At 41.4% G+C, this 20,631-nt stretch overlaps 1 protein-coding gene across 2 annotated transcripts in view; it reads left to right on the forward strand.

Moving 5' to 3' along the window:
* rabep1 (rabaptin, RAB GTPase binding effector protein 1) overlaps positions 1–20,631 on the forward strand; it is a 42,287-nt gene that overhangs the window by 18,377 nt on the left and 3,279 nt on the right. The window contains exons 8-17 of one of the 2 annotated variants that reach the window (XM_085364698.1): positions 395–505; positions 2,020–2,481; positions 3,283–3,387; positions 3,498–3,614; positions 7,614–7,712; positions 10,300–10,440; positions 13,142–13,331; positions 16,261–16,316; positions 19,729–19,827; positions 20,283–20,399. In XM_085364698.1, coding sequence (XP_085220824.1) covers positions 395–505; positions 2,020–2,481; positions 3,283–3,387; positions 3,498–3,614; positions 7,614–7,712; positions 10,300–10,440; positions 13,142–13,331; positions 16,261–16,316; positions 19,729–19,827; positions 20,283–20,399 — 1,497 coding nt within the window. Of the gene's footprint in view, positions 1–394; positions 506–2,019; positions 2,482–3,282; positions 3,388–3,497; positions 3,615–7,613; positions 7,713–10,299; positions 10,441–13,141; positions 13,332–13,461; positions 13,819–16,260; positions 16,317–19,728; positions 19,828–20,282; positions 20,400–20,631 lie in introns of those variants that run through there. The other variant, XM_085364699.1, reaches the window with a different exon arrangement.

A 20,631-nucleotide genomic window follows, 5' to 3' on the forward strand; every position in this document is an offset into this window, starting at 1 on the left:
CAAATTCACCATCGCGTCTCAGATTCTGTCCACCATGACGCACGAAAGCAGAAGTGGTTGTGCGCCATCACGGGCACCGTGTTGTTGAAAAAGAGGTAGTGGAGTCCACACTTTGGTAAAACTGAGCTGCTTTTGGCACCACATAAAAGACTAGCTGCGTACCGGGCTGTGGTGGTCATGTGTAGCACACTATAGGATTTAGGACTGTGCTAAGGAAACAAATATATCCTTATAACAATAAAATGTGATGATAATGTCAGTAAAACTCAGTATTATTTTATTTATTAAGGTAGAATCTAAGATTTTAAAGGAGTATCTATTTAAGTGTCCACTGAGTGGGAATTTAATCGATGTAAAACAAAACGTGACCAAACATTTTGTCTCTCCATCCAAGGAGGATGACGAAAAGGAGCGCCTGAGTCAAGTGAAGGACCTGCAGGAGGACAACGGAGGAGACAACACCGAGCCTTTGGAGGACTTATTCCTCGGCCTCAGCGTCGAGGAGGTAAGAGCAGAGAGTAATCTGATACGTCCCCACTGAGCAGTCTGTAATTGGATCAGTCTGTAATATATTCGCTTTGAGCCATCTTCACATTCAAGTACCAGGTTATGTGTTGTGTCTCTATCGTTCCTAAATTGGGGAGAAATGGCAACAATATCTTCTGAGAAATATACATTTATGATTCAGTTTAATCTCAGTGTAAATATTTGATCTGATTGCACGATTTCAGTCATCCCCGTTTCTGAAAAACATGTTTACTGAGACATGCTGTAAGTCTTGTTGTAACGATGTCATGGTTTTATGCCTTCGGCCTACATCAGCTGTGCAGACACTGGAATAAGTTTGAATCTGGATTTCGTTTTGCAGTTTTCGAGAGTTGTGATATATAGTTGATCTGCTTTTGGAGAGAATCTGTTGGACGTCAGAAATTTATGATCACTGTTTAAAGTTTGAGCAGCTTGAGCTCGTTTTCCAAAGACCTGTCAGATTGTCGGGAAACTTGTCTTCGCATTAGTAACGTTTTACACATTGCAGCCTGGCTGATCTTAAAGAAAATGGTATTAACTTTGCAGCAGAATCAGGACAGAATCGTGATAAAAATCAGCATCTGAGCCATCTTTATGTTGTTGGAGCTGTCGGTGGATAAAGTGCCAGTTGACTGGTCCGTGTTGTAAGGCCGCTCAAAAATCAGACTTTAAAATCACGATGTTGTCAATAGTCTCATGTTTTTCCAACATGATTATTTATTTACTTCCCAAACTGCTCAGCATGTGAAATGCCACATTGCTGCTGTTCAAGGAACTTAATTTTTTTTGGTTTATTTTTAACTTGTAAAGCCGAACACAAATTTTGGAACAGGAAATGCTGGCAAAAACAAACAAAAGAGGAAGATCACACCTCTGATCATCAGGTTTCTCACTTCATCTTGCACTGGGAAACTAAACCAGTAAAACCAAACACTCACCCCCTTAAAAAGTGAATAATTAATAAGCAGCAAAGCTACAGAAGAAAAATGATTATAGCTTTATATGCACGCGAGTGATCGTCCAATGCCAACTCTCATTAAGAACGAACCAGAGAAGGAAAGCAGGTTAATAACAATGATAGAAAATGACCAGATGCTGAATATGTGGCAGACTTGGGCACATGTAACAATGAACTTTAAAAATGGCAACATTTTTACAGGGGATTTCCTTGAACTTGAGTTATTATTCAAATGAAAATGAATAAATAAATGTGGATCAAAAGAGGTGGAGGCAGGCGGGGATCATGTTGTTTTTGCTAGCCAGCAGCCACCACGTGGAAAGGTCTTTGGGTGCGGATGTGGGCACTGAGAGGCCCACGCTGTGAGAGACTCGGGAGACTAACACATTAACCACTGGCGTGTTACTGTAAATTATATATTTAAAAGGTGAATTAAAAAATATTGTCTGCCCAGCTTCATCCCACTTATTAAATAAATCTGATACTATGAAAGATTTTTTCCTGAGGATGCCTTTTTCCGCTTTTTCCTCCAGCCCCATGTGAACCACAGCGCCCACGGCTCTATGCACTCCTTAGACACTGATGTGGTGACGGGCAGCCCCATGGACCCTTACAAGGACAACTTGCGGCGAGTTCAGTCCACAGACAGCCTCGGTTCCTCGCTGTCCATCCAGCAGGGTCTTGGCGGCCAGAACCACAAGGCCAAATCAGCAGGCCACTTGGACGAGTCGGACTTTGGGCCCTTGGTTGGGGCCGACAGCGGGGTGACAGACAGTAGTTTTGGAGAGACTGCTTCAATTAGCTCAATCAAGCTGCCGACAAGTCACTTCCTGCTGACTAAAGACCAGGAGAAGGCGATCAAAGCCATGACCCCGGAGCAGGAGGAGACGGCGTCGCTGCTGTCCAGCATCTCTCACGCCCCAGACACCGCTTACTTACCGCCTGCCGGCTACCGGCTCGTCAGTGACAGCGAGTGGAACCTGCTACAGCAAGAGGTGCTTAACCAAGGCTTTACAACAGCTTTAATGGTCTGAGCACTGCAGGGGTCAAAGGTGGTTCAAAGGGTTTAATGGTTATGACTGGACGTAACATTTTTACAGCGCAAAAGGTTTTTACTTCGCTTTAGGATCTTTACTTCCTGACTAGTTCTTCTTTGTACCTCAACATTAGAGCAGCATATGCACGTTGTAGTGCAATTTTGAGTGTTTCTCATTTTTATTTACCAGCATTTAGAACAGAAAACACATTTTCCTCCTTTTTCTTCAAATTTTTCCCCAAAGTTGGGAAAGCTTAAAGTGGCTTAAAGTAAAATGATGGTGATACAGAAATATAATAAACGCTAAACACAGTGAACATGGCTGACTAAATGTAGTAGTAAAACAAGAACAGCAAATATCAGATGAGTAGTGTGGCCATGTCACCTGCTTGATATATTTTTAATGGTCTTAATTAAGTTTCTTAGTCTGTTGTGGCTCAATAGTGCAGTCGTTTACACAGCCGCCTAACGAGTGAAAGATCCCTGGCAGATCCCTTTGGGCATTGAAGGCCATGTGGTGTAAAAATCTGCCAAGTCATACATGAAAGCTACCAGCCGTGAAGCGACCCCTCGTGAATAAGGGAGTAGCTGAAAACAGCTTCCGACTGAATCATCCTGACAGATATCAGGAGATCAGCCTTCATTTTTTCATGTTTTCAGTCATAACAAAGTCTTAATTTGTTACATCCTAGAGCTGAGCATCGTTATTGAGTATTAAGTAGTTTTTTATCACATGGGTTTCTTGTTTATCTGTCGCCAGTTGAAAAATGCTGGCAGGAAGCTCGGACGAAGGTGCGACATGTGCTCAAACTATGAGAAGCAGCTTCAGGCCATCCAAGGACAGGAGGCTGAGACGAGAGATCAGGTTCGGGTTTTTCTTTTTCATGCCATTGCGTTTTAATCACATCAAGCAGATATTTAAGGTTTGACTTGTAATGTTCATCAGAGGGGTTCTCATTTCTTACTGTCCTACAGGTAAAGAAGCTGCAGGTGATGCTACGTCAGGCCAACGATCAGCTGGAGAGGACGATGACTGAGAAGCAGAATTTGGAAGATTCAGTCAAAGCAGGAAACGAGGAAACCGCTGCTAAGGTCAGGACCACGTGTTCTCTTGGTTCTGATGTCCGTGTGGATTTAAAGACTTTAAACCCCCACTTTTTATTCCAGTGTGTCATACTCAAGTCAGAGTTGATGACATTAGAATAATTACTGTAGAAAAATCATTCGTTTGGAGTCTAATGGGATTTATTTGAGTTGCTTTTAGCTATGTTTGTTCATTCGTTGGTTAAATTTGATGTGAGGTCTGGCGGATTATTTCTCAGAGACAAAGCCAACGGAGCAGAGATTTGGCCAGTTTCCACATTTACCACATATGCAAATAAACATAATAAAATATTCATGCCTTAACCGCTCACGTACGCGTTACTTTAATTGGATTTCCATCCAGCCATCGTCTTGGAGGCTATCCCAGCTGCCATACTCAAGAAAAATCTAAAACAGCTCAAGCAAGTTCTTCAGTTTAGTTGTCCCAGCATGGCACTGGTGCTGTGCCGAGCTTTGTAAACACACGTCGACATGCGGTGGCTGTGTGAGGTCAGCTGGAGGCAGTGCCAAAAACATAACTTTAGATTAAGTTATAATAGATTAAAAATTTCTTTCTAGCAAAAACTTCCCACTGCACAGTCTGTCTGAGCTTATTGGTAGCGTTTTTCCACACTTCTTCCTCTTTGTGGTGAACAACACTTTTAATCTCTTTCCTGTTCAAGCCAACTTTTCAGCCAGTCAGCACTCAGCGTACACGTAGCTGCTGTTTGTTTTGTGTTTTTGTCTTTTTGAGACTTCAAAGATGACACGACACACGCTCAATGAAGGGTAGCCATCTAGAGGGGTGAGGGGAAAGAGAAGAGAGCGTTGTGTGCTCTGCTGCACATCCAGTAAGTGGTGCAGAGAGTTGTCAGATCCACTCATTATCCACAGGCTTTCACCATAGCCACAGATGACGTGTGCTTCATCGCTCAAATTAACATCGTTGTCCACCCGAAAAAAGCCCTGAAGCCAGGTACAGTCACATGCTTGTCCAGGAAGTGTGAGTTTAGCAACATCTCCATGAAACACATCAGACACGCTTGACAGTGTTAGCTCTCCATCCGTCTTACTGTAAAAGGACCCATTTTCTCAGCTAACAATGGCTGGAACAGTTTATCTTCTTATCTCCTACTCTTGGCTTTTCCCCGATATCTCCTCCGGAGCAACTCGGGAAGTATTCAGTAGGATCAAATCACAACAGCAGTCACTTTTAGACACTTTGTATTATCAGGTAAACACCATTTGAACCACGAGTAAACCTGCAATGTGAGAGCAAAGGGCTCTACTCAGAGGTTACAGGCTACCACTCAGAATAGTGGGAGAAAGAAAATGTATAAAAAGTAAAGCAAATTATTAAATTAAAATTATGGATCTACTCAATAAATACGTATTAATATAAGTTAATAATATCTTCAGAAAGCAACTTTTGGAAACAGGAACTCGCCGAAGTAATTAAAAACTAGTGACCCTGATTTAGGTGATTATTATAAGAAAGACGAAAGGTCTACTGTGAACAAGGCAACTGGTGGCCTTTGGTGAAGCTAGTTATTCAAATTATTTAGTGTCACCACCAAAAATGTTGTTACTGTGTAATTATTAAGGCCGTCTTCCTCGGTGTAGTGCATTGGCTCAGTGGAAAGGAAGTTTAGTACTTCCGAACAGTAGTGTGTTGATACATGTGAAGGTGCTGGCATCCTGTGTGATAAAATGGGCACCATCTGTGTGCAGGTGGTGCAGCTTTGCCTCAGCACTGCTTTGATGTTTAGATGACTTGCCACAGCGGGAGGAGAAATAACCGGCAATGAAACGGTGAAACACAGTTTTTAACAGTTTAGCACCGTGCACCTGCTCAATCCAGGGCACCCATACTGACTGTTGCTGTCGCTGTAGTTGATTAATATTCATTCACAGATCCACAGAAAGTCAGTTTCATACGTGTTTGTCTGTTCATGTACAAGATCCAAAAAAGTCCTAAATTTAACTTCTGTATACCTGTAGACGCCCCGTTGACCAAATAAATCCTATACATCTGTACGTCAATATGCCCAGTCCCATCAGCTCTCTCATCTGTTACCAGGGCAACAGCAGCATGGCCAGCAGTTGTGAGCCTGAAGCTTTTAGCCTCTTTATTCAATCCTGTGAGTGCGATGACGAGAAGAACCACAACTGCATCTTTGATTTTACAACACTGAGGTGGTGGTTTACAGGTGGTTTGCAGAGCTGGCAGTTACATCTCTTAACACTTATTGCTCTCTGTATAATTTTCTTGGGTAATTTAACAGACATTACAATTATAGGGGAAATTTTTGGTATGACTCTATTGAGCCCTGAGGAACACCTCAGTCGGTCAGTCACTAATTTTTTCTGCGAATAGTCGCCTCATGGTGCTGTATATTAAACAAACTCTGGGTTGTCTTTGTAGAGCCTACGATGTAACCAACGTAAGCGGCCGACATTGTAACCGGCGTTTATGCTTGTGCTGTTGCATTATATATTAATTACCCAGTGGTTACTGGCCTTTTTTTGCCCCTCTCAGTAAGCGAGAGCCCAGCCACCTGTAAGAGGAATCTTATCCACTATCTGATTCCTTCAGTATCCATTGCTTGTGGCTACAGGTGTAACTGAATCAACTGACATCTTCGCCTTTATTCTGCTCTCTCTTCACCACAACACATCTTCATCAATGCTACACCCATCAGTCTGCTGCTTACCTGCTCCATCCCTCCCTCACTTGTGAGGAACACCCTGGGAGATACTTAAACTCCTCCAGTTAAAGCAGCAACTCATCCTTTTCCCTATTCTGCCTGAGAATCATCACTGATCACATGATTGGGTAGCCTCTGCATCGAAATATGTCTGCATGCATCTAAAGAGGCGTTCGCACACATTTGAATTAAATAAGTGATAGATATGGCTTAACACTTGTTATATCGAGTGCATTTCCTTTGTTTACTTAAAACTGCAGCGTCACTGTGAACGGCACGTTTTCCAACTTTCATCCCTGCTTAATGAGTAATAACAGCCCTGCAGATATTCTGCATATTGTGGCCTCACAAACACGTTGACTGAACTAATTTCTACACTTAGATTTTCCACCCGTGTTACCAGTTAGGCTCTGTAGAAATGAAGCATCCAGTATGTCCAAAACGTTTACACATCACTAGATGTCACTGGTTCAGACAAATATTTTCGCACTTTAAGAAAACATGAGAGCGGTAATGTAGAAAAGCTTTCCCAGAATCTGCTTCATTACTTAACTGTCTCTGCCCAAATGAGAAAAGGGAAGCTTTTAAGTGTCGAGTGGAGCGGATGTGATCGCCCTTCATTGTTAATATCCTCGAACACACTGTTGTTGCTAACTTGCCCACAGATGATGTGTGATAACAGATTCTTTCTTATCTAACGCTGCTGCTCTGCACACCCCAGGGTGCAGCTCAGGCCTCCAGCAAATCAGTTCAACAAACTGTGCAGTCATGCTCTCTGCACACTCATATGCACTTTTCAGAGAGTCATGAAAATGCACTGTCTGCCTTCAGTATGAAGGTGTTTTATTGGGTTTACTTCTAAAAAAAAATGCAGTTTGTAGGGAAGGCAGTTCTCTTGCAGAAAGTACTGGAGAAATATACTTTTTTTCTATGTTCTTTGAGATCTGATTGCATTTGTGCAGCCATCCTGCAGCGTACCTGAGAGCGGCATGTTGCTTCTGTGTTGCCCCTACATGAACCTCATTATTTTCTTGTTGCAGAACGTGTCACATTGACCACCAACTTAAAAAAAGAAAAATAAAGTGTGTGAATGCATTTTGTCACTTCTAAAACCAGAAGTTAATTTAGTGCAGCACTGCCCACAGCTGGCTCGAACTAGTGTACTAGTTCCTGAACCTATGATCTCACTATTTCAAGTAATTTGTGCCCTATGCAGAACTATTGCATGTCTGTGTAACTGTGGCCTGCTTGCTTTTGTCTTATTGATGGGTTGTTGTTTTTTTGTGCATGTGTGTTGTAGGTATCTGGCCTCATGCAGAGAGTCCAGGAATCAGAAACACTGCTCAGCACACTACAGCAAGCCTTCAGTGACGCTAAGAGGAACACACAGGAACAGATGGTGAGCAGCATATTCATTTGTGAGCTATGTATCGCCTGTTCCTGCCAGCTGTGTCTGGATCTTAATATCAGCTCTGGCAAGTCTGCACATATTTAAATAAATGCTCAGATAACAGACTCTCGGTCACTTATTCGACGTGTTGCCAGACTGAATTGCACCTCAGAGGCACTAATGATTGGATTTGCATTTTTCTGCCTCTACAGAAGTAACTTCACTGTTCCTCCCACACTACAAATATTTGCTGATGTGACAGAGCTTGTGGCTAAAGAATATTTTGCTTCAGTGTCAAAAAGTTGCTCCTGTCTGCAGCAAAAGTGCACAGCTGAAGAAAATGTTATTTGCATTACTAAGTAAAATTAAAGAGTGTTAAGTCAGCACTGAATCCTAAGAAGACCCAATATTTGTCCAATCAAAAACAGTGCTAAGCTCCAAAATATTTGATTTAAAACAGTCAAAAACACAAAAATATTAAAAGTTTTAGTGTTTTTGAAGTACAGCACAACATTTATCAGTTAAACTAACCAGTTAACTACCCAATGGCTTATTTAATAACCAGTTTAATCTTGAATGATTAAGAAATGTCAGCACATGAATATTATGTATTCAAGGTGTTAATTGGTCACAATTGAGCAGGCTTTTACTGGATATTTGTCCAACGTGACATCCAAAAGGTTGGATCAGATATAGGTGACAATCTGCCGCAAGCAGCAACAGTTTGGTGGTATTTCACATCCGCTGCACCAGCAGCTTTTATTTGTGTATTTGCAGCATTTTTTTTACTTTACTGCAAACTGTGGTCACAGTGAACTCACAAGACTGAAAACAATTACGCTTTTTCCTTTCTGGTTACATTGGTTCTGTGTATTGCTTGCTGGGAACCTTTTACGACACTTAGGTAACAAACATGTTGTCGTTGTCTTGATTGACATGATTTATTTTCTGCTCTCTCTGTCAGCTCCACGTGCCGGCGTGTGTGTGTGAGGATGTGCAGGACACTGAGACGCTGGTGTGACTGTAAATAACAGCAGTGTGTAGAATCCCGGTGAAATTAGCACTTGCAAAGCATAACGAGCGCAATGAGCTTGTACTGTGGCAAAGCATCCATCTGACCCTCCACAGTTCACAAGAATCGCTGCTCCTCCTACAGCATCGATCAGATTTTAGAGACCTTGGCATAAATGATCACCCAAACTGTGCTCAAGATAGAATTAATTGTTGACAATACAGCCAACCAGTGACAAAAAGCCTTACCACTGTCTCTCTGCATTTCCCACCTTACAATAACCAGTGAATTATGATGGATCCTGGGCCCGTTGTCATTTATTACTGCACTTTATTCTCTCTAATAAAAGCCAACTCAATAAATTTACATTATTTGATGTATTTATGGTTGATTTTATTTTATGAAGAATTGCTGAGTCTCAGACTGGTGTCGCTTTAAACATTAAGACTGACTGAGTCCATGTCAGCAGATAAAATTGAATCAGTGCGTATTTCTTAGTATAATATCTTTTAATGAACTGAATCCGGATGTTAATTACAGTCTTGTTAGTTTCTTCTTTCGTTGCCCTTATCAATGCACCGTGTGTGGAGCGGAGATGACAAGAGACACAAGAAAGTAAAGTGAAATATTGTGCGAGGTGCTGACAGCATGTTATGTTACTGTCAGCGCTCTAAAAGCTTCCTGCAAGTGTTACATGAACGTGATGAGAGTGTGAGCCTGTCACTCACGTTGATTCACTTTGACCACAGTTTGCAGTTAATTAAAAAAAACATACAAAGAAAAAGTGTAGCAGGTGTAAAATATCTCCACACTGATGTCTAGTTGTTGTTAGCTCTCTGCTCTGTTAGCCCATGGTCAATGATTTCTAGGTCGGGATCAGACTCATATCCGATCCACATATTGGAGCATTATATTCACAAGTGGAAACCCTGAAAAGTCATTAAATCAGCCCGATGTTTTCCCATATTGCTTTTTTTTTTTTTGTAAGTAAATTTGAATAAACATGCAACATCAGTTGTCGTCCCTACCTCCGTATTTGCAGTTGAGATGCAGTTATTTAGTCTTCTATAAAGGAAATTTAAATACATCTGTCCGAATCTACATATCAGCTCCTGTACAGAGGTTTTGCAAAAAATCTCTGTGTCAATATGTGAAGTGCATTTCTAAGCAAGGTACATTTCTTCTCCGAGCTTATTGTCCAAAAGGAAAAGCAGGAAGCACCTGAAACAGAAGCATTCTCAATAATGAATGTGCCTCTGCAAGCTGCATCAGCACAGGCATCAAAGTAACTTGAAAGACTTTGCAAACAGTCTTGTCTTCGACTGATGAGAGGCATCCCCTTTGCTTCTGGTGGCTTTGATGTGCAGAAGTCGTAGCGTCATAAATGAATTTATAGAGCTACACCTAGCTGAATATTAGCTCTGCAGGGAGATTTAGGTGGAGGTGGCTCTAAAAGCAGACACTGGCCTGTGAGTCACTCTTCACATATGTTCACGGGCTGATGGTTTCATATGGCAGGAGGCGCCATAAAAAAAAAAGTGACACATGACGAGAGGATTTATTCTTTGTGCTTGTTTGTTTCAGGCGGTGCTGCTGAAGTCCAGGGAGCAGGTGGCAGATGAGCTAAGTCGACTACAGAGAGATAACGAGAGTCTGCAGGGGAAGCACAGGCTGCATTTAGAACTGCAGCAGCAAGAAGACTTCCAAATGCCCACTACTGTTCAAGTACGTGCAGCCTCAGCACCATCCATAACACTTCAGTGGTACTTATTGAAATGTGTCTGAAAGGAGGCGTCCAAAGACCAGTTTAAAGTCTAGATTTGTAGTTTTGTTTACTCTGAAATTATTCATGGTTATAGCTTTTATGCAGTTCTTTACACTTGGATAGACTTTAAGTAAAAAAACAAACAAACAAACAGTATTTCTCTGGCTCCTAAAACGAGATCACTACCATCACCTACCATCATGAGCTCTGGGTGATGACTGAAAAATGCAGGGGCAGGGGAAATGAGTTTAGTTTGAAGGGTGGCTGAACTCTTCCTTAGAGATGAGGTGAGGAGCCGGGCATTCAAGAGGGAATAGCGCCGGATGCCTGGATGCCTCATCGTGAGGTGTTTCGGGCATGTCCTACTGGGAGAGGACCCTGGAGGACAACCCAGGATTTGCTAGAGGATTAGAAGAGGAGGCCGGGATGAGGGAAGTTTGCACTTGTGCTTAGATGGAACAACCTTATCACCTGCTCCCATTCGCTGCTGGTTTGCTGAAGACAGTTTCTGTGCAAGGAAAAGTATTGGGTTGAAATCTGAAGAGTCCAGATAGCTCGGTGAATGTTAGTTCGACTGCACTTATTAAACCAAAAGACTAAATAATTAAAACAATCCCCTCCAAAAAATCACCTTGTAAAAATCTGAGCCTGTCTTCGATAGCCCCATATGCAAGCCTTTCTGTTAAGTGCTTTTAGTGGACGATGCTTCTTAATACATCAGCAGGTTGGATGATGCTGCTTGATGTTCAAATCTAAACTTTGTGCCAGGTTTTAAGAAGACAAGTCTGTCTTTATACAAGCATTTTCCTTGTATAAAGTTCCTCCACATTTACGCCGGGTTTCTCCAACTTTTAAGTAAATCATCTCCACCCAGCCTGAGCTGGTAAAGAATACAGATGATGCAGGGTTTAAATATAAAAGCACCTTCACAGCCTGCTGCTCTCGGTCAGTAGAGTCAACTGTTCATTTAAAAGCTGTCGCAGCGTGAGCAGCTCTGTCTGCTCTCACGCCACAGACAGCGATAAAAGTGACACAGACTGATCCCTGCAGTGAAGCGCTCGGCTAATTGCTTCAGTGGTAACACCTCTGTGGCTCCACCAGCTCACATTCGGTGATTAACAGCAGTGCTGCTTACTTTGAGCTGATCTGATGAGGTGGAAAAAAAGTCTGCTGCACACATAAATCTATTATACGTCCGTGGGCTGCCCTCCCGCCTCAAACACACATCTCCTCCCACACTGTTACTCTCAGCCTCACGCTGAGTTACTCTTCAGCATTACAAAAGAGAGCGGACTCATGTTTTAGCGGAGGCTGATGATCTTGTGACATTCGCAACATGTTGGTGGTTAAAACGTAATCGTTTAAATCTGCTTTGTGAGAGCCAGAACTCCTCCAGTTATAGTAGGTGTGCATTCTTTTTCAGCTACTGTTGGATACCAGAAATCATGTTAATGTGATGGGCAATTCATTCAGTGGTTTTCCACTTCTAAATGTGCTTCTAAGCATTCATCATGATGCGAGCAGAGGCAGATTTATGCATTCAAAAGCCTCGTGGATATCCATTACTGCAATCGTTAATTTGCACTAACTACTAGTTGGATTCAGTCGCATCGTTTAAATATAAACGTGTCTTATCTCGTAAAAAACCTCGACAATCAGAAACATCTGTAGCACCATCCAGTCAAAAACCATTAACGGAGGGGGGCTGGGAGGAGTGACCCAATAACTGAGTGGTTTTTGAGCGCATACCCCATCAGCGCCACATCAGCTGAGTCTCCTTTTTTGACAGCTGGACGTCTAGACCGCTGCTCTGAGTCATTTAACTGCCCGTTCTCTCTCCCAGCTGTCACATAACTTGCAAATGTAAACAGTCTTAGACGTCAAGCGATGGCTTATGACCATGTACAGGTATCTGTTTTAATCATTCGTGTGTGCTTGGATAAATTTGTGTTCTACAGGTGTTGTTTCGGGTACCTGTCAAATGAGAAATATGATCCAAGAAGTTCAGTAATTTCTCAGAAACCAAAACAGGCCACAGCAGTTTATAGTACTCCGAAAGAGGTTTATAAAACTTGTCATGGTGAAATAGAGTCCTTTCAAACACAATAACTCAGCAAAGTATGGTAGAAATACAGTGTTCGGGTTACAAATTGGCCCCCTGGAGAGTATGCCTCTGTCTGGCTACTACGGAGTAACTCCATATAAAATCAACCAAATATAAAAACAAGTTCCCATCTAACCCAATCAGAATTGGCCCACTTTTTATACACAATAACTTTAGTTTAAGCGAAGCCATGCAGTTGGTTTCCTTCATCCTACATATATCATGTTTTACGTACATAAGAGTGACTGAAATTTTATTTTTTCCAGCATTTTAAGCTCTCGTAACTTAATTTATACAGACGATAGCCATATTTAATATAAAGGCCGAATCAATATTGCAGAGTGTATATATATATTATATTTTTAACAGCAAACTGCACTAATTTAATGTCTGTGACATGAATGGAAGTACGTACTGGTACCCTGGATATTTAAGGTTTTCTGATCATTTCCTGCAGAACAGTCGCATCACATCAGAAGAAAATGTTGTGTATACGACGGAGGTGACGGGGATGTCAACATTGGTGGTTGTAAAGTTATTCGTTGATTCTTCTTCAGGAGCTCCAGGGCCTGGTGCTGCGGTTGCGTGAGGACATGGTGGCGTTACGGACGTCGGCCGATCACATGGAGGAGAAGCTGAAGGCTGAGATCTTATTTCTGAAGGAGCAGATCCAGGCGGAGCAGTGCCTGAAGGAGAACCTGGAGGACACTCTGCAGCTGGAGATCGAGGGATGTAAGGAGGAAATAGGTGAGACTCTGAACGATCAACTTGTGTTTAAATCATTGATCAGCTATAGGGTGTGTATTTGTGTTTTAACTGCTACCTTTTTAAACGATCTTCCGTTTCTGCTTTTTGTTTTTCCCCATTTGTCATTCAGACATCCTGGAAGGTATGATCAGCAGTTTGAACAAGCTCACTTTAGCTGCCTGCATGTGTGTGCGTTGATGACTTAGTTGGCAGACTAATGATGCAGTCAGCATTTAACATGATGCTTTCCCCTCACATGTTTTTAATGTAGTTTTCACAGGCCTAGAGACCAGTTAGCCTCTTTGTAGCAACCTCCAGTCCCCCGACTGGTTGGCAAGTGGTTGATATAGGTTGGTGATTGTGCTGGGTGGTGTACCAAAAAAACCTAAAACGGAAAACATCCACCTTCACGTAAAATTTGTGCCTGACCAAACAAAACATTTAAGAAGATGCAGCTTTTATTTTGAAGGCAAATACTCTCTGCTTAAGGTTTGCGTCACACTTCTCACAATTTCACCACCGCTTGACAAGTAGTTTGCAAAGGTTTGCAGACAAGTCTGCATTTCATTCTATGCAAACTCCTTGTCACCACAACCAAAGCATTTGCAAGGAGGTTTTTGGTGGAGCACCGTGCACGTCCACCGTGCACGTCCTATAGCAACTGCCAACAACCTCCTGCAACCACTTGCAACTGGTCTGAGGATACTAATTTTTCCCTTGTGATTTATGGTTGGTAGATGGTTGCTGACAGGTCTGCAGGCCTGTGTGACTGAGGCCTTATCTGTTTTGTTAAGCTATTTCAAAAATGTACCTTGCTGTGTGTTGACCTTGCGCACCGCCTAGTTTACTGAAACTAGGATGTCTAACCTTCAAGTGTTGTGCAACAAGTTCAATAATCTAGAAGGAATTTAAGTCAATTCAAAAGTCCCATAGGCTGTTTTGGCATTCAATTAAAAAAGTAACAAAAAACATCCAAAATGGACAAAAATCAAATCGTTGACTCAACTCTGGAAATGTTCATTTAACATTCGCCCATAGTGAAAAACCAAAAACAACAGGTATTCAATAAATAAAACCAGTAATTAAACTTGAGCTTCACTGGCCTAGTGTTAGTTTACCGGTGTTTCGACTGCGCGACTGCGGCTCCGCATTTTCATTATTATAATAAACAAACAAAGTAACCGATTCGCCATCAAGTGGAGGCACAACGCTGAATGAATCAGCCGGGTTATTTCACACTGTCAAGCAATATGGCGTCAGTAATTAGTCAACTTCTGACAAGCACGCCAACCACAGAGACTGCAGCAGCGGTGACGCAGGGAAGATGCAGCAGATTGACCCGGAAGTTATGCAAAGTTCATTCCCGCCACAATAAATGGATTTCAGAAAGTGGGGTCGGATGTTACCTTGGTTACACTTAACGCCCACTCACATCTTGTGTCAGTTGATCTCAACAAGTCACATAACAGGGTGAGGCGAGATCTCACAATGGTTTCACCCGAAACCTCTGCTGATAATGCCCCACTCCCTGTTTTTCCCACACCTTGGCTCATGTGATGAGGCACATGATAAATCAACGACCCTCTCAAGGGACGACTCCCACTAGGGCTGAAGTGGTGAGACAGGTTTGTTGTGTTTCCACCTTTCAAGAGAAACCATTTTCTTCTTACAAAAAACGTTCACAGAGATAAAGCAGCTCTTTTTGGGAGTCACCGTTGGGAGCTGAGGGGCTCTTCTCCCTCTCAGATGTGTCTGTGCTTGTTTTGTTGTTGCACTAGGGAATGTAAACACCTTGTGTTGCTATATCTTTCATTTTACAAGATAACGCATTAGAAGTTATACATGTTATCATGAACGGGATTTCTACTTGCAGCCATAGCATTGTGATGATTTGCAGTGAGTCATAACTAACAGACCTTGAGCAAAGAGGAGAGTTATCATGAGGTATGTGCTGTGACAGGCTGTGGACAAACCTGCTGCTTTTCCTTTCATTTGATTTAATTTCGTAATACTTTAATCTGTATGCAGTTTCAGGGAATACCTCCCTTTTAAACCAGCCAACTACAGGATAAATATCTGGTAGAGCTGTCTGCACAAACTCCATAAACATAAAGAGTGTATAAAGTCACGGCTTTAGAATATCTTTCATAGATGAAGGAAACGGTGCAGGAATGATAAGCACATTTAAAAAAAACAATCATAAGTTGAGTAAAGTTTGACTTATCTGACTGTTGTTTCGCTTAATGTGCCTTATAATCTGGTGCACCTTATGGTCCGAAAAATACGGTTCATTTATATGACAGCTGCTTTTTCCCCCCAAGTGTGTTTTAACGGATCCTTTATCCCTTGTCATGCTTAAGTTCAGAGGTTAAGGAGATATTTAACATCTGATTTAATGCTTTAGAGCAAGAGACCCAGTAATATTCATGTTATTTTGTTTGCATTAACAGCTGGTTCATGTACACATTATGAAAGGGCTCGTCGTTAATTCATTTTCTGATGACTGATAAAACTAAATGTCCTGTTTTAGTTGTAAAACCGAACTGTTTGCATTGCGCTGCTTTAGACTTCTCTCTCTGGGAGATTTTGACTGAAGAAAGTACACACTCTTTACAACGTACCAGGAGGTTTATCTCTATTTAAACACAAGTGCTTCCACTTGATGGATGATTTTTGGTGCCGGTTCTGTTGTCAGTGGCCAGTGAGTCAGTGTAGTCATTAACAGCTGGAGTGTTTCATGCTTGTGCTGTTTGTTTCTTTTAGTTGTGCGCTCGTTTGAGCTCAACACACACAGCAGCTCCGGGCAAAGCAGCTTTGTTGCATTATTCATAACTTTCAGGGGATCTCGTAATAATTCCTGAGAGAATATCCGGGCTTTGAGATTCAGATGAGCGCCGTGTGATCCTCTAATGATGTCTTCTTCCCACAGCGTCTTTCTCCAGTTTGAAGACGGAGCTGGAGCGAATAAAAGCGGAGAAGGAACAGGTACGTCTTCTGTGAAATTGTCATGCAGTGAAGGAAAAAGATTTGGATAATGTGCTTCAAATAATGCTAAAAATCAAAATACTAATGTAGATGTGGGAGAAATGCACAGGTTTTTATTTTTTCATGTACCTGCAACTCTTTTAATCTAACCTGTGTGTGGACAGAGAAGGTCATTCTCTTCATCCTGATAAATAAATCTGCACTGATCAATACTTGGATCAAATGACTATGATATAGAAGGGGGCACCAGCCTCCTCGCTGTTTGACTCATACTCACCAAACTCAACGTTATTTCCAGTTTTACTGGAGTAACTTGTGTAGTGAAAAAACTGTGAGAAACTCTCTTTTAACTGACCTTCCTGTTTGAGTATCTCAAACAGGAAGTAAACACAAGGGGAGCTATTAATGAGGATTGTAAGTTAAACCTCGTCACCAAAATGTAAAGAAACATTTGGTCAGTCTTCTTTTAAATAAAAAATATTAACTGATTTTAACATTTTTAATGCAAAAGCAAAATTATGACTTAAAGAAAAGCAAATCTGTGATCCCTGAAATGGCTTTTTTGTCATTCTTAATGTTTTTTCTTAAATGTCTCTATTTATTTATAGTCGTTGCTGTTACTGTTATTATTTATTATTATTGCTGTCATTGTTTTTGTTGTTAAGGTCTTCTAACCCTAACCAAGGTCAAGGTTGCAAATTAGCTGTTGCAAAGTACATAGGACTTCTAGTATCAGTTGCATTTTGTTTAACTGCAGCAATGTAACTGTGTATCGTCACTGTTGTATAAACAAGTACGTTTTAAAAAATAGAAAGGTATAAAATAGGTATTGAGGGGTTTTACACTATGAAGTCATTCAGCCTGGGTGCTGTGACCAAGAAGGATTAGCAGAGATGAACGTTGTCTTCAGATTCTGTAGATAACTCGGATTCTGCAGCGTGGCGTGCAGACTGAGGAAATCTGCTTCACTCTGTGGACTCGTGGGATTAAAATTAATGCCTTAGTTTACTGCAGTTAACCAATCTGAGCAAACGTTAGCTGAATTTTTTGCATCTTGTCACTCAAGATTGAGATATGGTTGAGAGATGGTCTTTCCCTTTTCTTCTTCTTTCTCGTTTCTTTGTATTTTGCTTCCATGGAGACTTCCATTGAATTATTTTTCAAGGGATTTTGCACAATCGTTTTTTGGGCTTTCTGAAGGTTTTTCGAAATTTTTGTTGGATATTAGCTGCTTTTTCACCCACTTTTTGTCCTGTCTTTGCACCTGATCATTTTCAAAGGAATGATTTGATTCATTAAAAAATCAAATCAAAAAAGTATAAAAAATTTAATTAACTAAATCAACGGATGAATGAGTGTTGTGTGCACAGACAACTTCACAGAGATCCAGTTTTACTCTGTCTTCAAGCCTTTTGTTGCAAGGAGCTTTTCACAAATTTGTTTCCATTTCATATTTTCTTTGAAAAATGCCAAAGATAACAGTTTGACAGGCATAAAATGGTACTTTTTGTAAACTTGGCATATCTCAGGATTGTCTGCAGTGTGTACTTTAAAATATTTAAGGAAAGTGGACAAATGGAGCACAAGAGAGGAAGTGACAGGCCAAAAAAAACAACCTCCACAGCATGTCTTATATCTGAAAGTCATATCCAAATCCAGCAAAGACCTTAACACAGGACCTGAGATGCATTTGAGACAGAGGAATACTAAATGACAAAAGAACTGGACTAAGAATCAGTGATGAGGTTTTATATGCAGTAAGTTTCTGTGGCCAGTCTAAAAAAAGATGGAGGATCTTGCATAGAAAAAAAGGAAGACAACATTCGAAGAACAGCTTTAAATGTCCTTCAAGAAGCCTAAAGAAAGACACCCGAAGACTAGTTACAGAAATTAAGAGAGTTGAAGCTATGTTGAAGAATAATGGTGGTCGCACCAAGTATTGACTTTGAAGCTATCAGAAAGTTAGAATGTCCCTTATGTACTGTATTTACTGTATTTACATGGTATGTTTGCACCTATTTCTCATTTTCCCAGCAAACTATAAAGAAATAAGGGGTGGCTCAAGACTTTTGGACATCGCTGTATATCAAAAGAAAATACTTTACAGTAATTCATATTTCAAAAGATTTCCTGATGGTGAGAATCGGCTTTGACCGATTAGTCCACTCAGATCGTACACAGGGGGGAAACCCTGCAGATATGGTCTATAACAGGGGTGGGCAATTCCAGGCCTCGAGGGCCGGTTTCCTGCAGGTTTTAGATCTCACCTTGGGTCAACACACCTGAATCACATGATTAGTTTGTTACCAGGCCTCTGGAGAACTTCAGGACATGTTGAGGAGCTAATTTAGCCATTTAAATCAGCTGTGTTGGTTCAAGGAGACATCTAAAACCTGCAGGGACACCGGCCCTAGAGGCCTGGAGTTGCCCACCCCTGGTCTATAATCTTGCAAATGGGGTGACACAACAAAGAGAGGTTAGCAGCAAACTGGTGTTGTTTTCCCCGTGAGACAAAACAAACTTAGCTGAGAAATAACACACACAGACGGAAGATAAATATTTGTTTTGTTTTTTTTAAGAAGGAGCGCTTCCTGTAATAAGATTGCTTCCAGGAATTGTTGTTTGAACTGTTGTTTGAGTTGCTCTTTCCAAGCGAAACACATATTTTCAAACATCAAAGAAGCACTCTCTTAAAAAGAAAAGAAAGGCTTTTTTCTCCAGGCACGGTCATGTTTAAATCAAAAAATCTGCACAGCAGCTCTTTTCTACCAATGTTAGGCCAATAGGAATCCCCTAAAGCAGGGGTGTGGAACTCCAGGCCTCAAGGGCCAGTGTCCTGCAGGTTTTAGATCTCACCCTGAGTCAACACACCTGAATCAAATGATTAGTTCATTACCAGGCCTCTATAGAACTTCAAGACATGTTGAGGAGGTAATTTAGCCATTTAAATCAGCTGTGTTGGATCAAGGACACAGCTAAAACCTGCAGGACACCAGCCCTTGAGGCCTGGAGTTCCCCACCCCTGCCCTAAAGAGACCAAAAAAGCCTCAACACATAAAGCCACTAATCTACCCAGCAAATGTCTTTGTACTTTCCCACTGAGACACTCAAGTCCTGTAGGTGGCACATTATTTTGCATTTATTGAAATTATCATTTGTTCAGTCATTGCAATTATTGCACACGTAGGACTTTTTTGAGATAAAGAGCTATAAAGTTTACGTACTTAATAAAATGCAGTGCTGATATGATATAGTCAGATGTCGTTTACAGTGGGCAAAAATCCATGAACAAAGCCTTTAAACCGTATTATTAATTTTACCACTGCTCATAGAATCTGCCTTGATCTTTTATCAACATCTCTGCATCTCATTTATTTGTCGACTGATTATTTGCGTTACATCGTTTTTGTAGCTGGAGAGCAGTTTGGCCGAGAAGACTGAGACACTGAGGAGCCTCCAGGGCCTGAGGATCAGCCTGGAGCAGCAGCTCAAAGAGCTCACCACTGCAAAGGTCCGTGTTTGGCACGCACATTTATCTGCTGATCCACCACAACCACCCCTGTCCAAAAAGTCACTTTAACTCGATCAGTAACATCATCATCGTCATCTAACCCGGCTGTTGTGGGATTTTATACAGTTTATCACTTTGTGCAGCATCGGCTGTTGGAAATGTGCTATATAAATAAATCTGACCTTGACCTTGACCTTGACCTTTATCAGGATCCGACAGATTATGCAGCATCTGATCCACCGAGCAGCTCATATTTCAGTAAAATCCCAACCTCGTGTCACGACAGCAGTTTACTGACAGCTTTATGAGGCCCTGTCTGTTTGATATAAAATAAAGAACCCGTAAAAATATTCAGCAGATGTTTTGTGATGTTTCTGTTTCACTTTAGGATTTTATTTTAAATACTGAGACTGTGTAGCTTTTCTGAACGAACCTGTGTGCGCATGTCCTTGTAGAGTGCACTTGAAAGTCAAGTCCTCGACGAGAAAGACAAAGCCCAGCGGCTGCAGACCGAGCTGGACGTCAGCGAGCAGGTTCAGAAGGACTTTGTGAAACTTTCTCAGACCCTTCAGGTAAGCAGCGACTGTCTGTTTAACCTCCACCAGGTCAACAACGAGCCAGTTAGAGTTGTTCAGCTTACATTCAACCAAACAGAAGAACCGTGAAGCCAAAAATTTCTGAGTTTATTTGTTGACTTCAGGTTCTTTGTTTGTGCATATAAATAACATCTGTAAACTTCTGACCACAACTTTATGTATATGTATTAGAAGCTTCTCAGTCGACTATAACAGGTAAAAATCAGAG

This window comes from Diplotaxodon limnothrissa, linkage group LG10 (genome assembly GCF_057381915.1).
Source record: "Diplotaxodon limnothrissa isolate DT_005_m linkage group LG10, D_limnothrissa_male_GT1.1, whole genome shotgun sequence".
Classification (NCBI taxonomy): domain Eukaryota; kingdom Metazoa; phylum Chordata; class Actinopteri; order Cichliformes; family Cichlidae; genus Diplotaxodon; species Diplotaxodon limnothrissa.